At 41.6% G+C, this 26,142-nt stretch overlaps 1 protein-coding gene across 1 annotated transcript in view; it reads right to left on the bottom strand.

Annotated features, from left to right (window-relative positions):
* PKN2 (protein kinase N2) overlaps positions 1 to 26,142 on the bottom strand; it is a 105,570-nt gene that overhangs the window by 26,936 nt on the left and 52,492 nt on the right. The window contains exons 3-8 of the mRNA XM_075936412.2: positions 22,554 to 22,705; positions 11,780 to 11,897; positions 8,007 to 8,152; positions 7,699 to 7,912; positions 2,083 to 2,268; positions 1,400 to 1,509 (exon numbers count right to left, since the gene is read on the bottom strand). Coding sequence (XP_075792527.2) covers positions 1,400 to 1,509; positions 2,083 to 2,268; positions 7,699 to 7,912; positions 8,007 to 8,152; positions 11,780 to 11,897; positions 22,554 to 22,705 — 926 coding nt within the window. The remainder of the gene's footprint in view (positions 1 to 1,399; positions 1,510 to 2,082; positions 2,269 to 7,698; positions 7,913 to 8,006; positions 8,153 to 11,779; positions 11,898 to 22,553; positions 22,706 to 26,142) is intronic.

The raw sequence follows: 26,142 nt of genomic DNA, 5'->3' as shown, positions 1-26,142 counted from the left end.
ATGTGTGCCAAGGGCATCATCAAGATAGGCAAGGAAACCCTGAAGGGATGTGTGCACCAGTGGATTAGAGGGAAAATGACAGTCTCCTTCTCCTTAGGCTCCTTTCCAGAATCAGAATGCTTTCTCTTTTCCTTCCTCCAGGCCCATCCCTATGATTTATGGGGACCTATGCAGTTTTATTAAACTGGTGTCCCTATGCTCCACTGAAGGCAGTCCCCAGCTGGTGTTGCTGACCCCAACTGAGGGGGTGCAGCCACTCTGCCTTCAACCCCAGAATCTCCTTCCCACTGACGACATACGCCAAGCTTCATATGTAGCAGACACTGAGCAGTGGCTCAAAGCAGGCTTTGAACTGCCACGTAGAGTTGTATCTTGCCAGAGTCCACTCCCCTCCTGCAGCCCCTAACCACTCCCGGCTCACCACAGCATTCGGACAAATACCACCAAACAATAACACCAGAATTGTGTGTGTGAATGAGATAGAACCTGTGTCCATGTGACTGTGTGTTGGAGGATTGCATGCTGTGTGTTAGGAAATGTGAGACTATGTGTGAGAGAATTGGGGGAGGAAGGGAGGAGGGCGAGGAACTGAGAGCAACTCTTGAAATGCACAGTGCATGTGGGCACAAAAGCAATAGAGCAAGAGAGAGAGTGTGTGTATGTATATATGTGAGTTACAGTGAATCACTGTCACTAACTTTCCTCCTGCTTCCCTCTCCCCACATAAAAGTTTTGCTCCTCCTGTCCTTGGCCCCTCATATAGCTATTTCAGAGCATGCAGCGTGGATTGTCCCAAAAGGGGGCAAATCTAATTGTTTTTTTAATAGGAAAAAAATTGATTTTAACTTCAGAGAGTGGGCATCACAAATCATGAAAATTGGGGACCCCCTTTGGAATACATCTCACATGGAACATTTGAGGTAAAATCAGCCTGAATATTCAGCCCAAAGAAATGTGAAGCACACAGTTCTGTTCTATACTTGTATCCTAAGAATTACCTATGGGAGATAAAATTTATCTGAGACTTTACAAGTTTCCACATTTGAACTGTATAACATAATATGTGCATTACAGTTCCATACATGTCAAGCAAAACTGTCAGTCTTGTTCATTTCCCTAAATCATGTATAATCTAAACAAAACATCCATCACTTGGAGCTAGGATGAGGCTAAATATTTGTTCACCACAACTAGATTTGAACTAGATCAAAGCTGAGATTTCTAGAACATTAACCCTCTAACATTTTATTCCAAGAAACTGCTTCCATGAAGAACAGGAATACATATATGCACGGAATCTGAATAGGTTCATAGCCATTGTAAAGAACAGACACAGAGAAACATGAAATTAATCTACGAACTGACAATCTCCATCAATGGAAACAGTACAGTGTCCTACCCTGTCTAGTTCCAGTGTAAACTTCTGATCCCATGACTGATTGGAAATAGGTTTCCAGCTAGTTTGACCAACCACAGTGTTGTCCAGCTTCAATACAGCACAGACTTCATCTGTAAGTAAGTTACACAAACTTAGCTTAAAACTCTAAGAGGATTTTCCACAAACAAAAAAACTACAGTTACTGACTTACTAAAAAATACAATTATATCCACATGAACCAATTACATTCAGGATAAAGAATTTTTGATCCATCAATGTATCCAGTGAAGAGCTAGACCATTTTTCAAGTTTGAAATTAATTTCTTAGTTATACAAGGTCACAGTATTCAAATGAAAAACAAATATAAAAATGCACTTCTCTCAAAAACCATGTATGTGGTTAATAAATCTGATGAAATTTTCAATTCCCTACCTCTCCTCCCTTTCCTCACTCATCTTGTACCATAGTAACAATCCCACCAAGAACCCCTTCTAAACCTTTAGTAAGATTTAAAATAATTTGTTTACTGGCATCTTTCTAGCTGAGGAATATGCCTAACAGGACAGATAGTAATTGCTTGAGGGTTAGCTGTAATAAAGATACGGTCACTGATCAAGTTTTACACCTGCAAATCTTTTTAAAACAATTCACTTTTTCTGAGAATTTCAATTAGACTGTTTAAAAAATAAAAAGGATACTAAACTGGACAAGTCATCTGTTTTCAGAAGGTTTCGACTACTTCCACTTTTACTTTTGCTTGTTCTGCTCATGAAAGATGATCTGGCATCACTTGGACTCCAACCAGGTAGAGTAATTGACGTGGCTTTTGATCGGCCAGGGACATTTTCCAAAATATCTTGGCAGCCCATGAGCCTTACTTCTAAAGTACCTGAAACAAGTAAAAACCATTACTTTTGTCACATGCTAAGTTCTTATGTGTACATAGTACAATGACCAGTGAATGATTTCATATTAGCATCTTACGTACACAGAGCTTACTGAGTAATAAAATTTGCCGATATGTGCTTCAGTTAAATGATGAGAGACTCAAGATAGCATTGTTTATTGGAATGAAAGCTACTGAAATTAAAGAAGTAAAGATTAAACAAATATGGAATCAAACACCAGGAGTAGTTACAATTCAGAAGTACAGCACAAAACAATTTTAAAACTACCTATTCTGTTATATTTATAGGTAAACATCTCAATTCTTAATATTTAAGCAAAAAATGAACAGAATGATATCATCGATAGGGAAGAGGAGAAACTCAACTGAAATTTAAAGAAAAGGCAACTTCTCACAAATGACGGCTAATATTAGATTTAGGTAACAGATACAATGAAATCTACTCTACACCAGTAATTCCCAAACTTAGAGGCACAACCCAGTACTAGGTTACAAGACAGTCAGCAGCCAGAGCTCCTCAGAACTGTATGCAGAGCTCTGTAGTGAGGGTGAGAAGAGGGAGTTCCCTAGCATCCACTCAGGGAACTCTGCAGGGGCAGCAGGGGGAGTGGGTCTAAAAAGATGCAATTATTGGGTCATGGGCATAAAGGATTTTTCCCAACTGGGTCACAAGAAAAAAAAAGTGTAAAAGCCACTGCTCTACACTAACAGGCATTCTTCAGAAAGTAAACTTCTCACATTTTTATTGAACAAGGTATATGTATCAAAGCATGGAAAGAAGTATGGATTGGATAAATGGATCGCCAGGTGGACAGAAAGCTGGCTAGATCGTCAGGCCCAATGGGTAGTGATCAATGGCTCCATGTCTGGTTGGCGATCAATATCAAGTGGAGTGCCCCAAGGGTCGGTTCTAGAGCTGGTTTTGTTCAACATCTTTATTAATGACCTGGCTGAGGGGATGGATTGCATGCTCAGCAGCCACGTAGAGGACACTAAGCTAGGGGGAGAGGTAGAAATGCTGGAAGGTAGGGTAGGGTCCAGAGTGATCTAAGCAAATTGGAGGATTGGGCCAAAAGAAATCTGATAAGGTTCAACAAGGACAAGCGCAGAATCTTGCACTTGGGATGGAAGAATCTCAAGCATTGTTACAGGGTGGGGATCAACCGCACTTAGGCAGAAAAGGACCTGGGGGTTACAGTGGATAAGAAGCTGGATATGAGTCAACAGTGTGTCCTTCTAGCTAAGACGATGAATGGCATATTGGAATGCATTAGTAGGAACATTGCCAGAAAATCTAGGGAAATGATTATTCCCCTTTCTTCTGTACTGGTGAGACCACATCTGGAGTACTGTGTCCAATTCTGGACTTTCCCCCTCACCCATTACAGAAAAAAAGAGTCTTCTATAGTGTAAAATTTTTTCAAGTTGTACCTCTAAACTGGGACTCTCTGGCAACATTTCATGGATGCCAGAGTCTCAGTGGAGGGCTGGTGGCTGGGCTCCCTATAGTGGGGCTGGCAGCCCACGTGCCAGGAGCTGGGCTGGAGCTGGGCTGCTCGGCATAGCAAGGACAGGGTGCGGAGAAATGGGACTAGCAGGGCAGTGGGGCCAGTGTTGGGGGGAGGGGGAGAAGGAAGCCGTCCAAGCCAGGGCTGGGGGACAGGTAGCAGGGGAACCAGATGTGACCTTCCCTGATCCAGCAAGATTCCTCATCTGGGACCAGTCAGGTCCTGAGGGTGCTGGACTAGGAAGGTTCATCCTGATCATTTAGTCTGACTTCCTGAACATTGTAGGTCACAGAACCTCAACCAATCAATCCTGTATTGAATTTATAATGTCTCACTGAGTTACTGAAGTCCTCTAATCATGATTTAAAGACTTCAATTATATATAATCCATCATTTACACTAATTTAAAACCGAGCCACTATGCTGCAGAGGAAGGCAACCTACTCACCCTCCCCCACATCTCAGCCAATCTGACCTAATCTTTGAAGGCAAAATCTCCAGGACTACAGAGATCTAGTGGTACTTGTCTCAAGTCTCAACAAGTCAGTGATGGCACATTCCACTGCCTGGGAGCAAATAAACCTCAAGAAACTGTCCAAATAACCATTAGATTAGTTAGGAAATGAATAGATACCCTACCTACTAAATGAGTCTGTTCCCATGGAGAACAAAATTTTTATTCAAGGTTATTCCCAAGCACTAATGTGATAGTTCACTTAAAACAAAAATAAGCATTTGATTTCCTTTGTTGCACTTCAGTGTCTCACATTTTTTGGGGGGGGAGGGAGAAGAGAGAGGGGAGTAAGACTGCAGCTTTTAGGTAACCCCTTGGAATGGGCCATCCTGGGCAAAAAAAACAGAAGACAACCATTGCTAATGGCTACTCCACACCAAAGGATTGCATTTAAACATTGTAACAGATAAAATAGGCATCTTAAAAACATAACCTGGCACAGAGACGAGTCAGCAAAAGACCCCCACTGCATCAGTCAGTATTCATTGGTGTGGCATCTTGACAGGTCTCCTGCTCTAGGATAACCGTTCACCTTTGTGCGTTCCTGCATTTGCCCCCATTTACTATATTGACCACGCACAATTAGTCAACACAGCAGACTCCGAGAGAGCCCCCAAAGACCGCAGGACCACACAAGGACCAAAGGCACTCAGCCATGTTCATTATAGACAAGGCATGGTCCTAGCTTCCCCAGACCAAAGAATTTACAGTTAGGCTAACATATGTATGCCCATTACAGTGAACCAACTCAGCCAGTGCCAGGGACGAGACACTGTCCCCTAGGCCAGCCAAAGACAACTCTTTGGGGTTCACTTTTATATACAGGTATAAACAAGTTACACATCCTGATGTATGAGGCTGCCACCCTCTGACGTTAACTAGATTCACCCATTACCTTGTACATGGGGGTTCAATTACTATCATGTGGTCAGTTTAGAGCCTGTCCTGAACCTGGGACAGTATGCCTGCTCTTTGTGTGGAGAAGGTTGGTACCGAAGTGTTTCTGAACAAGCTGGTCTGTTACAACCCCTCTGGAATGTGCTTACAGCCTGTGCCTAGTACCATAGATATGAGTGTTTCTGTACTATCATCCCTGTCTGAGAGCAGGAGCCTACCTCTTGCTCACAGCTTCACTTTGCCTTATATTAACAAAGTCCTGACCATTGCTGTCTATGTCTCAGGCCATACACCAGGCCTGTGATATGTGATCTTATATTTTAGGGCTTCATTTTACTACATCCACCTTGCACAGAGCAATAGCCAGAAGCTGCAGTTAAATTACACTCTAAAAACTCTTGCCTATTAAAAAAGGTGGGGTTTAGCTCCTGGGATACATTAAACAGGTATGCAGTATTTCATTTCTAAATAGCATGTGAAATCTGACACACATCAATGAGCATAAAGGACTTTAATCCAAGAATTTGTGTGGTCTAAGTGAAATAAAATGGCTGCCTTTTCCCATCTTGAGTAGATGGGACAAAACCTACACATCCAGCTCCCAAAGCAAAGAGGTCAACAGCTCAATAAGCATGAAAACTGAATACTCATACACAGAGGCACCATTTCCAGAATAGGATGAAGCATATTGCAAGGTGGACCAGAGGAATGGGTGTGGATAATTAGGTGACTTGTTTCCAAACTGCCTTTAATAAAGTATAAAAACACAGAACAAAAATAAAAATCCCACCACCTCTGGTCCTAGCAGAACAGTACTGCTTCCTGATACATGCTAGATGAAGTGATGGTGATGAAAAGTCTTGGTATCCAGTCAACAGAAACCAAGTAAATCTTCGTTCCACTTTTCCAGCAGTTACAACACTAAGAATTTGAGATCTGAGCTATTAAGCAATTTTACAAACAAATCTTTATTTTTATTAAAGGTGTGTCCCTACATAAGCATTATTTAAAAGTTTACGTATCTTGATATCTGTCTTGTCATAAGACTAAGTATATATAAAGAGAAAGGTTAAAATGATTTTAAAATCAAGGGTCAAAATATTAATTACATACAGAGACACTGAAAACAATAGTGCTCCACTAATAATTCCTAGTGAAATCACAATAATTTGGAGAAGCACTGTGCTGAGTCTGTAAAAAAGCCACACAAAAAACCAGAGGAATTTTCAGAACTTTCTCCACTTTTTGTCTATTTGCTACATTTATTATTTCATCTAAATGTAAGATAGAGTTATTCCAAGTTAACATTAATGCAGCCAGGCATACAAAGAAAAGTTTGTGTTTGTTGCATCAATTTAAAAAAAAAATTAAGTTAATAAGGGCAAACTCTGTCCTCAGATATATCCATAGTCTCTGTGTTGCGAAAAAAAATTAACTTGCTGTGTTTGTTGTTAGGGTTTTTTTTTTGGGGGGGGGGGGGGGAAGGCGGGGAGAACTTCCTCTGGTACAGTTCAGTATAGCTGTTAAAGGTAAATGCATGTTGGAAAAAGAAAAAGAAACAGCTGGATTAACACTTTTAATTTGGTAGTTATTTAATAAACTCAACATATCTGAACACAATTTTATTCAACACCAATTTTAAGTAAACAAAATACAATCTGGAGGGATACATTAGATCTTCATTAAAAACATACCAGATTGAAACGTCTTTCCTTTATGAGGTTCTGCAATTCATGATGTACAGCATCTCTGAGAAACTGATTGACTATATAATCTTAACTTTCATAACCCACTATGCAGAGAATTACTCCTGTGAATACTAAACACTTAACTCTTATTTAAGGTAGGAAAATCATTAGCGCAAATAAATATTTTTGTGCATATCTATTAGGGAATATTGAAATTTTTTTCTCTATTGATATACTTTTAGCGCCTTTAAAAAACAAAAAACAAAACAAAAACAAAAAACCCCCAAAATCTCGCCTTCCAGGGAGTCAGAGTGACCCACTGAATAAAGCATAGAGCTGAGAGGAGACATGAGTTCTATTCCTAGTTTTCTAACTTGCTGTGTAGCTCCTCTGTACCTCATCTGTTAAATGGAGATAACCAGACTTACCTATGTTTATACTGCACTTGATCTTCTAAAAATGAAAAATGATTCTAGAGACACCTAAATAAGGACCAGAACATTTTTTTCTTAAATTAAGTGTGTACATATCAAATATATTTAAGAAACCTCATAATCAGTTAGAATTGCCCATAAGGATGCAATTACATCAGCCACAACAAACACTACGCCTTTATATTTAAATACAAATGAGGTAATACCTCTGTGAAATCAATCGTAAAATTTTATTGTGTGTGTTTTAGTCATATATTGCACAAATTATTTTATCCAGGAAAAGTATATATAATATAGAGTAATGTGTGTATGAGTCACTTGAGTTATCAAGTTTAAACACAATGAGTAATACATTATACAAAACCACATACCTGTTAAAGCTGCTGGTTTGGATAGCGTACTGTACTGGTTCTGTGTAGATATTATACTTTGACGTGGACTTAGTGTTGGCGAAGAGACCAATGAAAGCTCCTCTATAATAATACTGCTTTTGGGATGGTTTTTAGGAAGTTCATTCAATCTTTGTTCTAACGAATACTTTAAGAGGTCCAACTTCTGGCTTGATTCATTAAATCTTGCTTGAGCCTTGTGTGATATAAATTAAAAAAAGATTTAGAACAATCCACATTCTTCAAACAGAGTTTAAAATCAAATTTCATAAACTACATTAAAAAGTTACTTCTGAAAGGGCTTTTCTGTCGGTAACTTTTCCGGAGCCAAGCAATTTCATCACGTTCTTTGCACCTTCCGCTACTGCATACTCTATCCTAAAATGATGTCGCAGTTCTTCCATTCGAAGCTCAAGAGGGCTTATCACAGGTTTTGCTACAAATAAACAAACATTAAATCTTCATTGAATACCATCTATTAGTTTTGTTCTTAATATTTAGCAATTAAAGAATTTTACAGCATAAGAAAAACAGATGTAGCATTGTTAAACTGGAAAAGAAAAGCAGATTATATCCACGTATGGTATAGAAACAACAATGAAATTCAAAGTTTTGCATTTAAATTATGTTCTGAGTTTGATAAACCCACTAGATTGATAAAGACCAAAGAACTAAACTTACTAACTAGGATATGAAAGACAGTGGTCCTCCCCAGGGAAATTAAGGAACAAAAACCCTCGCAAAGCCAAGTTTCCCACACAGCTCTACCTTCTGGAAAGAATACACTTAAGTTTTTCTTCAAGTTTTCTGCCTTTTAACCCAAATTGGAGGCTTCATTTTTCATATCAATCTCTTACAAGTTGATGTCTAATCTATTTGAAGCTCTAATTGTTGTCCTATTCCACACCATACCCTAAGTTTTCCAGCTGCTGCAAAAATGGGAGATGAGAGGTTTCACACCATGATGTTCCAAAACTGTTTTTGGTCAATAACTCTAGCGCCGTGGTCACCAACCAGTAGATCGTGAGCTACCAGTAGATTTCAAGGGCTCTAAGAGTAGCTCTTGAGCCCTCTCTGAACTGCGCGCCTGCGCAGTACATTTACATTAGATTTCCTCATTTGAGGAGCAGCTACTCACCGAGCAACAACACAGGTGAGTAGCTGCGAGGAATGGTGGGAGCTGGGAGGTCAGGAGGGCTGAAACACCCCAGCTAGCTGACTGTGTCTTTCACAGCTGGAGCTAGGCGCAGCCTCCCTGAGCTGAGCGCAGGGCAGCCGGGATAGAGGGAAAAGAAGCAGCTGCCCGGCCAGCTGGCCATGGTACTCAGCCAGGGTGCCACCAAGTTCCACGTGGGCTGGCGCAGAGGGGAAGCTGCCTGGTCTGCTGGCTGTAGCGTTCAGCCCAGGGGAGGCTGAACCGCGCTCCAGCTGATTGGGCAGCTTCCCCTCTGCGCCTGCCCACGTGGAACTTGGTGGCACCCTGGCTGAGTACCATGGCCAGCTGGCCGGGCAGCTGCTTTTCTTTGCTCCAGCCTGGCTGCCCTGCGGTCAGTCCAGAGGGAGCGCGGGTCGGAGGCTTCCCTCCATGGCTGGTGTAGGGAACTCCCTGCCCCCAACCTTGTTCCCTCTCCTCTGCCCCAAACTTGTTCCCCGCCCTCCTGGCCCCCTGTTCCCTCTTCCTTGCCCCCCCAGCCCCACTGCAGAAACCTGCCCCCCCCCCCTGCAGAAACTTGTCCCCTGGCATCCTGCCCCCCCCTGCAGAAACCAGTTCCTTCTGGCACCCTGTCTCCTACTACAGAAACCTGTCCCCCTGCTCCCCTCTGCAGAAACCTGTCCCCCCCAGCACCCTGACCCCTGCTGCAGAAACCTGTCTTGGCACCCTGTCCCCTCTCCCCTGCCCCCACTGGCACCCTGTTTCCTGCTCCAGAACCCACTAGCACCCCTCTCCAGTACTATATCCCCTGCTCCCAAACGACTTTTCTATGGGTCAGTGACCCCTGACTCAAGGCAGGTTCCCTGCCATTCTCATAAAGACAGACAATGCAGAAACTTTGTGTTTAACATAGTATTCTATTTAAAAATGAAGCCTGGCTAACAAACCCCCAGTTGGGGCCAAACCCCCATCTGGCCACAACCACTCCTGCACTCCCCCTTCCCCAGACCTGAGCCTATCAAACACTGGAACCTCATGCCCTCAGCCCCTCACCTACCCCAACCCAAATTCCTGCACCCTCACATCCGCAAGCCTGTGGCTTGCTTAGTATCCCAACACTTCCCAGCGTGGAGCCCCCTCCCTGAGCCAGTGTCCCCTTCTCCACCTCCTCCTGCATCCAGATTTCCTCCCAGAGCTTGCACCTCTCACCCCTTCCCACACCCAAATTCCTCCCCACCCCAGAGCCTACACATCCTGTCTCAACACAGCAAGAGTCCATCTAGACTGCAGGAGTTTTTCAGGATTCTGGAGATATCCCAGAAAAACTCTTCTGCATCAAGGGTTGCGTTTGTTCTTCCGCTTTTTTAGTGGAAGAGCAAACAGGCTCTTTTGGTCACCCTTATATTCCTCCTTCCACAAGGAATAAGGTGGCTTCCAAAAGAAGGGTTTTTTTCTGATATTTGATCCAGTCTAGACAGGCCAAATGTTGGAAAAACCTCTTCCTACAGAATAATAATAATAATAAAAAAAATAAGCAGCAGTATAAGGATTGGGGATAGCAAGTGATGGAGAGGAGGAGAATAGAGAGGGCAGGGCTTCAAGGAAGGGGCGGGGCAGTAGATCTTGGCTTGGTCTGTCATTTAAAAAGTGATCTTGGGTGTAAAAAGGTTGGAGACCACTGCTCTAGTGCCTCCTGTTGGTACTCACAAATCTCCCCAAGCAGCAGCTGAAAACTTCTTGACAGACTCACCACTGCCTACAACATTCAGAATAGTAAGAGTGAACAGATCTGTGTTATTGGTATATGCAGTGGTGTTATAGCCATTTCAGTTCCAGAATATGAGATGCACAAGGCAGAATAGGTAATATCCGGAATAAGAGATACACACTCAAAAGCTTGTCTCTCTCACCAACAGAAGTTGGTCGATCTAATAAAATACTACATTACCTACCTTGTCTCTCGGGGTTACTGATGTCTTTCTAATACTGTTAGGCAAAGCTAGGAGAAGCAGGGGAAGCACTAGAAGTATTAGTAGGTTCACTTTGCAACCATAAGATTTAGGAAAGTAGTTTGACAAAATGAAATCTTCAGTTTCATGAATTTATGACACTTCCCAACAAAAAGACTTCCAACTTATCACTAACATGTATGTATTTCAAGCACCAATGATCAGGCAATTTCACTAATTCACAAGATATATATTTAAAGATTTAAAAACTAGAGAGGTACCATTATTCTCATTCTCACAGCCTGCAAGGGAACTTTCCAAAAAACAAAAACAATACTACAACAGTACATTCTGAAATGTGTCTGAGCAATGAAAAGATTTGGTTTGAGACAATGTTGAGCTTTGGTTTGTAAAAGCCATCATTTCATCCCTAGCTTAACATTTCCTGACGGGGGCCCAAATCCTACTTCCCTTACTCTCTTAAGTGTTCTCCTGAGAAGAGTTCTGCTCAAGTCACTTGAGTGAGGCTGGCAGAATTTGGTCCTTAATCAAAACCGAACTTCTTTTAAAAAATAAAGTCTTAAAATTTCAGAGAGGAATACTATCTACATACAGGACCTAATTTCTCCACATCAGAAAAGAGCAAGAGCATATAAAATATATTAAAGGAAAAGCCAAAATGGAAAGAATGAGGTATAAAAAGACTAATGGCAAAACAAACCACAAGCTACAAATAAGGGAAAGCTTTTTTTTCCTTAGCAAAATCACATTCAGATCTGAATACGTAGTATAGCATCTCTAGTATTCTTTACTATTTAAATTTCACTACAAAAACACAGCCTGTCTTCTATCTGTCCTTCCACACCCACCAAAATATTCTTAAAGTGATAAACGCATTAGTACATCCCTATGTAAAATTCTAACATTAGTAAGCACATTTCTGTCTTCTCTACTTCATCACCATTATCAAAAGCCAATTCATTGGTCTGGACTGCCTGTAGAATCTGCATCCTTATGACTTCTATTTTCGTCTTGCTGTCCTGGAGCATCTGTTGAGCTGTAGCAAGAAGTTTTCGATCCTATTAAAAAAAAAAAAGGGGGTGGGGTGGGGGGGGAGGAGTTTTAAAATGGAAACACTTGGGATGGCAAAGAGGTAAAGATGAAACCCAGTTAGCAGCCATTGATATTTATTCCCAAAGCATGAAGTGTTTAAAATTTGCAAAGTGCAAATCTCCTACCAAATTCACAATCCATTTTGGTTAATAGTCAAAGGGTTTAAAAATGGGTCAGTGTAATGTTTTCAAATGTTTACATCTGAAATTGAATGGTAATGTAACTGTGGAGATCTTGACCCAAAATGGGTCGGGGGGGGGGGGGGGGGAAGGTGGGAGAAGGGCGGGCCTCACAGGATGACAGTCATCACTTCTTTGAAACCTTCAGAGCAGGAGGAGGTTCCCAGAGGTGGAGGTGGATCTGATTTCCATGTAGGGAAAGAGGAAATCCTGTCCCTCACCAACCTAGCAGCTGAAGTTCAGTGAATAATACAGAATAATATAAGCCCCATGCTGGGACACCCTCTCCTTCCCTCCAATAGCTAAATATCACAGGGAAAGTCTGATTTCATAGTCTGTGATTTGTTTTTCATGACAGTGAATTTGGTAGGGTCCCACAGATCATATAACATAGCAGACCATTTCACCAAACTACTCTAGGACATTAATGGAAAATAAGCTAGGGTGGAGGTATATTTTTAGTTCATGCTGGATAAATGGGACATTGTTTAGGAACATTAGATCTTGTAAGATCATAGTTCTAGCTAATTTGCTAAACTGCTTTTACTTACTACTACAGATTTCTATTTTACTCCTTGATAACACTTCTATACATGGATGCTTCCCCAATTTTTTTATATGCACATAATTAAACCACTCCTTTAAGTTAGCATGGCAACTAGTGACACTCAGCTTTGGCCTGGCAGCCCCTCTGTCTTGGCTGCCAGGCTAAGTTTCAGTGAGTGGTACTGCAAGTCAGTGTATGGGACTGCAGCATCACTCAGCTTTGGGCGTCTGGGGCAAACTTCTTTTGCTACCCATTCTGGGTGGACTTACTCCTCACCAGTGATCTGCACAGTACACAATGTGCATACAACTGTGGGTACCACAGCTCCTACATGAGAGAACATGATAAGAGACATCACGTTTTTAACAAAGATACAATCCCAGCCTCAGTGTCAGAACTGAGTACTTGTTGCAACATTTGTTGTGCTTAGTTATTTTAATACCCGAGTCTCAGTGAATGCAGAATGCTTCAAAGCACCCTTGTCAGCCCTAATGGGGTTAAAGTGATCCAGAAAAGGCCAATTAACCTTCATAGTTGCATATCAAGGGAGGCCCAGGGATTTATAGATTACTAATTGCTGATGAAGCCTAGCTAGGGGAGAGCTTGGTGAGGAATACAAAGAAGACATTTGAAGAAGCAGAGCGCTGCAATGGGAGATTCTGCAGTCACTTGCTGGGAGCAGAGAGGCAGGGAGAAGGAAACCTAGGAGTTTAATAAGCCTTGGGATCCTAGCCTCTTGGAAGATGGACCTAACTCAGAGGAGTTGTGAAGAAGGAGGAAGACCTCAGAAGGCAGCAAAGGAAGAAGCCCAGAGAAACAGCATCAAGGAAGACTGCAGACATTGGCAGCAACTAATCATAAGGTCCTTGGGCTGGAACCTAGTGTTGAAGGAAGGTCTGGATTCCACTGCTACCCACAGGCAAGGTTGCTGGAGGAAACATACCAACAGCTGGTCCAGGAGGAGAACTCTGATATCCCAGAAAGGGAGACCACATAATGAGCCATCAGGAGGGCTGAGTACCAAAAGGAAACACTGACAATTACAGGAAGAGAGAGAGAGAGCACTACAGTAACTGAGTCGCTACTGGACGAAAGGTGCTATGCCACACCTGGCCAGGAGGTGGCGATCTTATAGTGAACAGAAACCCCTTATGCAGTCCCAGGATCCAGACAGATTGCCACATGCTGCTCCAAAAGTCAAAGCCTTTTAAAACAAAGGCTGCAATAATGAGCAGTCTTGTAATTATGACAATCACTCTATGCCTGAGATGTGAGTCACATGATCTCACAGGCTATTAATTTTTCAGAACCCCACAGAAAGAAGATAAAGTATTTCAAAAGGACACTGTGCTCTAGTCTCACGATATAAGTTTCTGTTGCACACAGGGCATGCTGTGAAACACAAGGCTGGTAGTTTCCCAGTGTTGGTGTGTCATATATATAGTAGCCCAATGTCTGTGACTAATGCTGAAACGCTGGCTGTTCCCTCTGGGCAGCGCTGTTGCCTCCCACTGCGGTGCCCGGCTGACTTCTGCGCCGGTTAGCCACGTTGGCGCAAGCGGCTGTTTGGGGTCTGCGCTCCCCATGCAGCGCAGATGGAGGTGCTGCATGGGAAGCGTGGGGCCCAGACACCTGCTTGCGCCGCTTGCTTCCACGCGGCTGAGCGTCATAGAAGTCAGCCAAGCGCCACGGTGGGAGGCAAAGGGGGGCAGGGCAGTGATGTACATGCTCAGGGGGTGGGGCCTGGACAAGCGTGCATCTCCGGAGACAGAGGAGAGTGGAGAGAGAGGGAGAGGCAGGAGGGGGAGAAAAGAAAGAGATGGAGAGAGAGGCAAAAGGCAGAGGAGAGCTGAGAGAGGGGGGGGGGAGGCAGAGGGGAGAGAGAGAGAGACAGACACACCCCGACCGGAGGCTCAGGAGGGAAGACCGACGTGGAGGAGAGACCTGAAAATCCCATTTTATGATGGGCTAATTGGCTAGTTAAAAAGAAGGGACAAAGGTGTGGTGGAATGCCCTTAGCTGTAGAAATGCTAGTTAATAAACACTACAATAACATAGTTGGTATCTCAGAGACTTGGTGGGATAATACACATGACTGGAATACTGGCATAAAAGGGTACAGCTTGACAGGGAAAAGGGGAGGAAGTGTTGTCTTCTATATCAAAAAGTATACCCTTGACTTAGGTTGAGATGGAAATAGACTAGCTGAAAGTCTTTGGGTAAGGATAAAAGGAGTAAAAAAACCTCGGAGTGATGTCCTGGTAGAGGTGTACTACAAATCACCTAACCAGGAAAAAGATACAAAAATCATCCAAAGCACAGGACTTGGTGGTGATGGAGGACTCGGTCATCATTTGGGAAAATAACACAGGAAGGCACAGATTATCCAACAAGTTTTTGGAATTTATTGGAGACAATTTTTATTTCAGAATTTGAAGAAAGCTACTAGGGGAGAATCTGTTCTAGATTTGATTTTGACAAATAGCAAGAAACTGGTTGAGAATTTGAAAACAAAAGGCAGCATGGGTGAAACTGATCATGAAGTGATATAGTTCATGACACTAAGGAAATGTAACAGGAAAAACACCACAATATAAATACAGTAATTCCTCATTTAACGCGTGCCCGCTTAACACGTTTTCACGATAGCATGATTTTTTTTTTAAGGGAACATTTTTTGAACTACAGGACTGTCCTTGGAATAACACGATTTCCCCAGCTGGCCCATTGCTGGCAGCTGCACAGGGCTTCCCCCACCTCCGTGCAAAGCGGCGGAGGGTTCGACGCTCGCCACGCCATTCCCCGGTGGGCCCCCACCCCACTGGACACAGTGCGGATCCTGGCAGACTCATCACAGGGGCATACTCCCAACCCAATTCCCCTCCCCTCTCTTCCCTTTCCCTTACCCAGAGCCAAATAACTCCCCTCCCTGCTATAACCCAGTCCTCTTTCTCCCCCAACCTTATGTCCTGGTCCCGACACCACTACTTGAAACACAACCCCCATCTTTTCCATTATTTTCCAATGGGAAAATTGACCTCGCATAACACGTTTTCATGTAACACAATCATTTTCTGAAACATCTACAGTGTTAAATGAGGAATTACTGTATAATGGATTTCAAGAAGGCAGACTTCAGAAGATTCAGGGAGTTGGTATTCCATGGAAAGCGAGCCTCAGAGGAAAAACAGTTTAAGAGTTGGCAATTTTTCGAAGAGCTATTATTAGGGGCACAAGAGCAAAACTAGTTTACTACATAGGAAAAGTAGGAAGTATGGCAAGAGATCACCCTGGTTTAGCCAGGAGTCATCAATGACCCCCCCCCCCCCCCCCCCCACACACACACACATCCTACAAAAAGTAAAAATAAGGTCAAATTACAGATGATGAATATAATCACATGTACAAGAAAATGTTCTACAAATACATCAGAAGCAAGACTAAGGACAAGGCAGGCCCATTATTCAATGAAGGAGGAAAAAACCCACAAAACGTAGAAATAGCAGAAGTGCTAAATAGAACAACTGTTTCATTTTTCCACCAAAAAGTATGGTATCAGTTGGACATCTAAGATAGAGAATGCCAAGAAAATGGAGTAAGATCAGAGGCTAAAACAGGGAAAGAAGGAGTTAAATAAATTCAAGTCACCAGGCCCTGATGAAATACATCCTAGACTACTCAAGGAGCTGACTGGGAGATACTGGAGCCTTTAGCAATTCTCTTCAAGGAGCTCTGGAAGATGGGAGAGATTCCAGGGGTCTGAAAAGGTGCAAATATATTGCTAATCTATAAAAATGGCAATGCGGATAGCCTGGGAAATTACAGCTCAGTCATCTAAACTTCAGTACCTTGAAAAATAATGGAGCAAATAATTAAGCAATCAATTTACAAACACCAAGAAGATAATATGGTGCTAAGTAACAGTCAACATGGATTTGACAAGAACAAATCACGTCAAACCAATTAATAGCTGTCTTTGACATGGTAACAAACCTTGCAGATGGGAAGGAGACAGTAGATGGGGTATATTTAACTTTAGTACGGCTTTTGATGTTATCTTGCATGAACTTCTCAAACTAACTAAGGAAATACAACCTAAATAGAGCTACTATAATGTGGGTGTGTAACTGGTTGGAAAAAAACAGTTCCCAGAGAAAAACTTAAGAACAACGAATAGTCTAGTACAGTGTTTCCCATACTATGGGCTGCAGCCCGGGCCGCAGGAAAAAAAATACCAGGCCTCAGCATGGCTGCCGAGAGGGGAGCGGGACAGGGCGGCCTGGGAGATGGTGTGTGTGGGGGTGGGTGGGTGGGGAACGGGATGCCGGGAAGCAGGGTTGGGGGCAGCGGGGCTGTCCAGTGGAGATCGGGGGGAGAGGGGGAGCCCGAAGCAGGGGTGGGGCAGTGGGGCTGTCCGGCGGAGATTGGGAGGGCTGGCGGAAGCAGGGCTGGGCAGGGGGGCTGGGTAGGGGAGATCATGAGGACGACGATGGGAGAACCAGCCACCGGAAGCAGGACTGGCCAGGGGCAGCGAGGCTGGCCGGGGGAGATCGGGAGAAGTGGGGGTAGGCGGAGCGAATCGGCCGGCGGGAAGTAGGACTGACCCAGGCACATGCAGACCCGGGCACACAAGAGAGTCTGGCCCCAGGGATTCCATTTTGCCCCCCCCCCCCCACCCGAATAGTTGCGAACTGCTTGCCTGGGTAGACACACTCATGCATCATGAGCACATCTACCAGCCAGGCAGTCCGCAGCTATGGACTGATACACCTAATGATAATAAAACTTACCTAATTAGAAAATACCAGACATTTTATATGTCTGGTATCTTCTCAATTTGTTTCCCGGTTCTGTCTGGTACAAAACTGGACACCTGGCAACCCTACCCCTCCTCGCACCCTCCCTCCTAACCAGATACCCTACCCCCAGTCTGCTCCTGCTCCCGCCTCCTGGAGTGCCCATGTGGTGCTGGGTACCTCAAGCCCTGGCCCACGCTGGGCAGAGGATACAGCCAGGTGAAACACTGAAAGTTTATTCATTTTTAATTCTTTTTTTATATGCATTTATATTATTGGGCTGCAAAAAACAGCACTTTAAAAAAAAAAACGGGTTCCAACTAAAGTAAAAAGTTTGGGAAACCCTGGTCTAGCCAGTTTTCTATCCATCTTACAGTCCATTTATCCAATCCATATTCCCATAACTTGCTGACAAGAATATTGTGGGTGACAATATCAAGAGCTTTGCTAAAGCTGGCACAGGGGGCTTTGGGAGGACCAGAAACAACTTATTTAAATATTCATCATTTGTTTAATCAATATGAAAATATGCAAATGAATGCTACAGGTCCTCCAAAAGCTCGTGAATGGATTTACCGGTCCCTGTGTCAAAAAGTTTGGGAACCCCTGGTCTAGTAAAGACTAACAATATGTAGATGGTATCATGAGCTTTCGTGGGCACTATTTGTCGTTGTTTTAAGTTTTTCCTGTTACAGACTAACTCCACTACCCCGCTGAAGTTCTTTAGTTCCCGGAGAGTAATCATAAAATGGGGTCCCACAGGGATCCGTTCTGGGTCTGCTTCTGTTCACAGTCTTCTTCTGTCATTTAAATAACAACAGATAGTATATTACAGTTTATGGAGGATACCAAGCTGGGAGGAGTTGCAAGTGCTTTGGAAGATCAGATTAAAATTGAAAATGATCTGGAAAAACTGGAGACATGGTCTGAAGTAAACAGGATGAAAATCAAAAAGGACAAATGCAAAGTACTCTACTTTGGAAGGAATAATCAGTTGCATGCATGCAAAATGTGGAATGACTGCCAAAATGAAGAAATATTGCATTCGGAGTCATAGTGGATCACAAGCTAAATATGAATGAGCAGTGTAACACTATTACAAGAAAAGCAAACATTCTCAGATGTATTATCTGAAGAGTGTTATAAGCAAGCAACAAAAGTAGTAATTCTTCCACTCTGCTCTGGCCTCTACTGGGGTATTGTGTCCAATTTTGAGCGTCATATTTCAGGAAAAATGAGGGCAAAGTGGAGAAAGTCCAGAGAAGAGAAACAGAAATGATTAAAGATCTAGAAAACATGACCTATAAGGGAAGGTTGGAAAAAAAACTGGCTTTATTTAGACTGGAGAAGACTATGAGGATACAGGTCAACAATTTTTAAGTACACTAGAGGGCTACATCCCCTGTTCACTACACTTGCCAACCTCCCTCAGAGTAGGTGACTGAGAGGGTGCAGGAGCAGACTCCCCACCCTCCCTGGTGCTAGGGGGGCGGGAGGACTCCTGGCGCCTGCTCTCCCCCGCACTGGAGTACTGGGGAGGGAGGGAAGAGGCCGGCGGCTGAGAGAGGAGGGGCTGTGGGACACAGAGTGATGTGACCGAGAGAAAGAGAAAAAACAAGGTAAAAAACTGTTCTCTGATCTCTCACTTAGGACAAGAAGCAATGGGCTAAAAATTTCAGCAGAGGAGGTTTCGGCTGGACATGAGGAAAAAAAACTTAACTATTAGGGTATCATTAAGCACTGAAATAATTACCTAAGGAGGCTGTAGAATATTCATTATTGGAGATTTTTAAGAGCAGGTTAGACAGACACCTGTCAAGGCTGGTCAGATAATACAAGTCCTTAGAAACTGGACTAGAAGATCTGTTGAGGTCCCTTGCATTCCTATGAGTTTATGATTCCTTCCACTCAAACAGAATTGGAGTAGTAGGAAAGAGACGAGTTAGTCTGTATATTAAATGGTTGGAGTGCCACAAAGTGCTTTTTAAAGACCTGGTGGATCACTGGGAGTGGGTTGAAATTGCTAGTTCTCCCCTCCCCACTCTACCCCCTGGCTCATCATTCCAGCTGCATTGGTTGTAGGTACTTGAGTTCTTTTAAAATTTGTATTTGATACAGTAATTTAATTTCAAATTTTTATGCTTATAAGTTAAAGCAGTTCAGCTATTTTAGTCACTACTGAGCACTGTGCAGCAGACAGAATGGATAGATAACATTTTATTTTATGTTTGTTGCAGAAAGCATTAGGGACAGTGGCTCAACAGCAGCATCCTCCCTTTCCTAACCCAGCCATCATATGCAAAACTGGACTGATTTAAACATTTATCAACTGGCAAGTAAAAGATTCAGTCACTGATTATAATTGCCTGCTTCAACTTCAAGGATCCCCCCCCCCCCACACACACGATCCCCGCATTCCACATAGATACTGTGCACAAAGTCTCTTTAATGTGTACACAATGGTATGAATTGAAAGAGGAAATAGCTATCTGTGTGTATACTCTTACTGTGGCTTAAGCACTGAACTCCAGCTCAAGTGCCACAACTCAGCATGCACCCCCTTTCATGTAGGCAAGCCCAAAGTTTATTCTTCCTCTTTCCCTTTTGATTTAATCAGTCCACCAATCCTCCCAAGCTGCTCAACTGAGCATGATTTCTGATGAGCAGAAGCTTTTAGAGATCTGGCATTAATGCTGCTTCTGAAGTCTAATACTACTTTTTATAGCTTATCAAAAATTCAAAATTTCCATGAAGAAATAGATGATGAATTTCAAAACACAAGCAAAATCCTAGTTTTATTCTGCTTGTTGAAAAACAAACACCATTCATCAATATATTTTTTTTTAAATTTCACCCACTTCTCTGTCTCCAATCTCTATTCTACTGAACAGGAAAGGAAAAGAGAGAAAACCCCAAACCTCAACCCAAAATGAAAAAAAAGTTTTGGGGAAAAAAAAACCCTTCAATTTAAAACAAAGAACATTTTCCTTACATAATTTTTTTAAAATCATTTCAACTGTAAAGAAACTTCATGAATTTAACTGAATGAAAATGCATTTTTTAAACACAAAAGTGGTTAAAATTATAGTTCGTTTTTATTAAGTCATTTAAGATAATGGATGCAAACATTTTGACATAACAGCAAGCTTGGAGGCACTATCATAATCCAAGAAATCCAATTGGCTGATAATGCATTAATGTCCAAAATCTTAACTTGGATAGTCAAAGAACCTTACTTAGCCTAAAAGTGCTTGCCGTCAGAAGACCGGATGGAAATATCTATGACAGGCTACATTACTACATTTTGGATGAGTAAGCCTAATGGAGCCGTAGTAGTGGGGCAGAGGCAGCTTGGCAACCTGTTGGGGATGGGGGCTTAGGGTCACGCTAAATGGTATGATCTGCATCTTTATTTATAAATGAAGCTGCTGTAAGTAGTACTATACTGACTTTAAAAAGTATCACCAGCACTCGGTCCCATACATACAGGTGAATAAGTTAAATCTCGACACGCCACTTCTGAAAGTTTGCTGACGCCTGGGCTAAATAATACTTTCCTATTTACTTGCTTGATACTGTTCATGATTTTATAGGCAACTATCAAATTCTTCCCCAAGTTTTTAATTTCTCCTCATATGGTTTCAAACCACTAATCATTTTTGTTGCCTCTCTCTGTACTTTTTCCAATTCCAATATATCTTTTTCTGAGATGAGGCAACCAGAACTTCAGGTTCTATTCAATTTATGGGTATTCCATGAAGTAAGTTAGAAGCATTTTGATATTTTCTGTTTCATTATTATCTACTCCTTTCCAAACTCTACAATGTTTTTTTTTTAAACTGCTGTTGCTCATTGAGCAGATATTTTCAGATAATTATCCACAATGATTTCAAGCCCTCTTTTGGTAACAGCTCATTTAGACCTCATAATTGTATACGTATAGTTGGGATTATGTTTTCCAATGTGCATTACTTTGAATTTATCAACACTGAATTTCATGTATCATTTTGTTACCCAGTCACTGAATTTGGTGAGATACCTCTGACTCTTCACAGTCAGTTTTGGACTCAACTCATCTTGAATAATTTTGTATCCTCTGCAAATTTTGCTACCACACCATTCATCCTCCAAAGAATTTATAAATATGTTAAACAGAACAGATTCCAGTATAGATCCGTAGGAAACCCTGCTATTTATTTCTCTCCGTTGTGAAAGCTAACCATTTATTCCTACTTAGTTTCCAACATTTTAATCAGTTCTTGATCCACAAAGGATCTTCTTTTCTTAGGATCTCCTACTTTGCTTATGAGCCTTTGATGAGGGACCCTGTCAAAAGACTTTTTGAAAGTCCAAGTATACTCTATCATCCCTGTTCACATGCTTGCTGACCACCTCAAGCTATTCTAGTAAACTGATAAGACACGATTTCCCCTCATAAAAGCTATAATACCCAGAATAAGCATCATAAAGCACTACATGTCACAACATGCAGAGCACTGCACAGCATTCTGTTTTTTCAAAGTGAATAATGCATAATCAAATCTTAATAGGCGATAGATTTCATAAACTGGATTTATTATGTAGGTTATACACATGGGGATAAAACCAATGAAAACTAAGCTTTTCTTAGGGTAGGTCTACACTATGGGATAAGGTTGAATTAAGATATGCAACTTCAGCTACATTAATTGCACAGCTGAAGTCAAAGTACCTTAACTCAACTTTTGGCGCTGTCAACACTGCAGGAAGTCAAGGGGAGAACACTTACTCCTTGTGGAAGCAGGACTATTGGCATCAACTGCAGTGCTCCTCTCAGTTCGGATTAGCGTGTATTCACTAGACAAGCTAATTTGAACCCTGGAAGATCGACAGTGGCAGCTTTGATCTTCCCTGTAGTGTAGACATACTCTTAGGGAGCATCTTTCATGGGATGAAACCATACTTTTGGAGGTGAAGAGTATAACAGTAATTGTTTCACTTTATTTCAAGAAACTACACGTTAACATAGAAATTAAGAACAGCACATTATTCATATGTTCAAACTACATCATTTTCTTATTTTCGGTAGTTCATTTTTCTTTAAGTATTCCGAAGCCTTACCTTTGAAGAGCCATTTGAATACATTTGTATCATATTCTCTGCTCCTTGCTTTACCTTCAGCTCTATATCCAATTGCTTTTTTAAGACCATCAATCTGTTGTTAGTAGAAAAACGAGGGTCACTGTTTGGAGTATCTGGTGTTCTGGGACACTCTGTGAATTAAATGTAAGATGTAATATTCATAACAAACCAATAAAGCTTTTTCTAATATACTTTAAATATTTAATAAAGAGAAAGCTTTGTATTTAAATATTAAAACTGTGCAAAGAAATTACACAACAATATTGCAAATATGCTTTTACTATGAAAAAGCCAGTGAAAGCCTAGTGATTCTTGCACATGGGCTAATATGACTGGCATGGTAAAAGGTATCCTATTTTTTTTTTTTAATCTTTCCTCCCCAGAGACCTGGTCTTTTCTAAAATGTTTAATCTTTAAAGTGTAAAGTATAGTTTACCATTAAGCCTTCCCAAATCCACCAATACTACTCTAAGTCAGAAAGAGAAGCCTGAATGACCATATTCAAAAATTATTCATATGGTCTACAGACATACTAAATACATTACATCTAATACTAATTACTTTCAAGCATTAGACACACAACTGATGCAATTTATAGCATGATAAAGCAACTGATAAATTCTTCTTTACAATATGTATATACTGTGCTAAGTGTTTGCTGATTCCAGAGAAGTAATGAAATCAAGGGTATATGCATAATTAACTGAGCTGTCGACTACTGAAAAAATTACAATTTGGGAAAGGTGAATGATATATTCTTGTTTGGGAGTGTTACTTTTTGAAAAAAAAATCCCTATTCTTTTTAACAGAATTTGCTGCACTTTTTACCAAGTTAAACGGTCATCAATAAGTTCCATGACTTGCCATCTACTTCTTCTAGATTAAAAGCACGTTAATGACTACAAAATTCCATCTCCTGTAGTACAAACTATTGACCTCTCTCCATTCTGAGAATCAGTGTTCACCTGATTATTTCCTATTGCTTAACCAGTTTTTAATCCCCAGTCCTTTAACCTGTGGCTAACTGGGTCCCTATCCAAAGCTTTCAGAAAAGCCGACTAAATTATGTCCATCATATCATCTATTCTGTTTATTTCTTTTAAAGCAGAAACAATTTAAAGAAGCACTATCAGAGAAACCATTCTGACTTTCTCCTTAGAAAGTTATATGTAAATGAGTGTTAGAATATTTTATTCATATTTAAAATTTCCAATTAATTTCCTTCAAACTAAACTGAAACTCACTGATCAACTTCATGAGAAAGAATTCAAAAATAGCCCTGACTATTTAATACTGAGATAAAATATCAAGTAAAAGCAAGTAGAAGCAGACACTTCTTATTCTTGTGGTTGACAGTTTGTTGCAAGAATGTTCAGAGCAGGAACCTGACGACAGTTTCCCCTCTGCTCATGGTCATCTTCTTTGCCTTCTACTTTAAAGCTCCCATATGGAAGATAAAGTGGGTCAAAAGGGTTTGGGATCTGCCAGTTGTTAGCAAGAGGGATGGGGAAGTCGCTGATGGATAGCTCTGGTCTTCTCAGGAAGGGATAAAGGAAGAGTCAGACTTCCTCCCTTGGTTCTTATCACTCAGCTCATGAGAAACTTTTTATTTTTTATGGACAGTTGCACTTCCGGGATCATATAATAGTAAACATCACAGTGAACTTTGAGGCAGAGCTGTATGCAGTCTTCCCCAGGCCCTATGGAAGTTATTTACTACTAACTGAAAGTTAACTTAGTTCTAGAGAAGCTGAAATTAAAACCAAAAAGCTAGGAAGCAGGTAAATGTAGAGAGGAACAAAGGGGAATAAAATGGAGTGAGGAGGGACTTGTCCCTCTTGGTTTCATATTGTTGCTCTGGAACACGACAAACACTTCCCCGTCTCTTCTTGGACAGCTGCAGAGAAGCAGAAAAATTTTAAAAAAGGGGGATCTTTTGAATTCAAAACATACTATTTAAAGGGGGCGCTATCAAAACCTTGATTTTAAAAATGTAAATCATTAAGGGTACGTCTAGACTACATGGCTCCGTCGACAGAGCCATGTAGATTTGTGTTTTTGGCAAAGGCAAATGAAGCCGTGATTTAAATGATCGCGGCTTCATTTACATTTACATGGCTGCCACGCTGAGCCGACAAACAGCTGATCAGCTGTCGGCTCAGCGCGGCAGCCATGTAAATGTAAATGAAGCCGCGATCATTTAAATCGCGGCTTCATTTGCCTTTGCCTATGTGCCTAATCTACATGCCTCTGCCGACAGAGGCATGTAGTCTAGACACAGCCTAACAGTGCACATTCCAAGTACCAATTGCTGAGTTGTATACAGCTTACAGCAAATGAGACCCCAATCTTATATGCAATTGTCTCCAGGAAGAATTACTGTATGTAGTACAATAGCACTGGAAATCGTAAAAACATGACCCCTTTTAAAGTGTTTCATTTCAGAGAGAACATGGGATGTGACAAATATCTCCACTCAATTCTGAAGTTACTCTAAATAAAAACACTAACATTTATGCCTGTTCAGCTTTATAAATACCTGCAACTTACATGTCTCCTATTTCTTCACATCGTTGGCCACTTTAGTTCTTTGCAATGCTCTGTTACTCAATTACTGCAAGTCTTAGACTCATGAGAAAAGTTATACAAAGTTTTCAGAATATATATCTCATATCTAGAAGACATTCATAAAAATGTACACATTTCCATTTCACTTGGAAGCCTACTGAAAACCACCCTGAAGTAGGGATGTAAGCGACAACTTGACTGTCTGATAAGCATAAGCTTACCGGATAGTTGGCTAGTGATGTGACTAGTCACTTCCCCCGCAGCTTGCTGCCTCTATCAGAGAGAGGCAGCAAGAGGGGAGAGCAGGAGCTAGCGCTGGGGGGAGGGGGGGGCCGCCTTAAAAGCCAGTTCCCACCCCCAGCAACTTCTCCGCCAGGGGCAAGGGAGATAGAGGCACTGCAGGAAACAGCACGAGCAGAAACTGAAGCAGTCTCCACTTGTGCAACTTCTGTTGCGAGTCTGCTTTTGAAATGCACAAGAGCTTCACCTGGGCTTTTGTACATTCCAAAGGCTGATTCACTGGAATGTACAAGGGATTTACACTGAGTTTCTTTAAAGAAAATTCAAAGGCTACTGTTTGCCAGGCTGAAGCAATTATTCTGAGACATGAGTCTCTCCCTTATTGTTTTTAATGTCTCATATTTGCAGCCTGGGACAGACCTGAATGTTTAGAACTATAAAAAAAAAAAGTTACTTATTCTTCATAAGTAAAAAAATTGAGGAAACCATACCAAAGATCAACAAGCTAGAGTGAAACAGGTACTTCAAATTGTGCTAGTTTACTTCTCAGTTCAGTTTAATTTTTAAAAGAAACACAGGAAATAATAGGGCAGTAGTTTAAAATTTAAATACATGGTGGGGGGTGCTTATTTTTAGTGTGAGAATATTACTATATTTTTAAAGTTTTTTTTTTTTAATTTGATGTTTGTTCCTTGTCAAGTTCTCTGAAGATCTATGGACTGGCCATGAATTTTTAAGTGACTAGAGACTTTTTATTAGT

This window comes from Pelodiscus sinensis, chromosome 9 (assembly GCF_052426305.1).
Source record: "Pelodiscus sinensis isolate ZL-2025 chromosome 9, ASM5242630v1, whole genome shotgun sequence".
NCBI lineage: Eukaryota > Metazoa > Chordata > Testudines > Trionychidae > Pelodiscus > Pelodiscus sinensis.
This window is presented reverse-complemented; position numbering and strand designations above follow the sequence as displayed.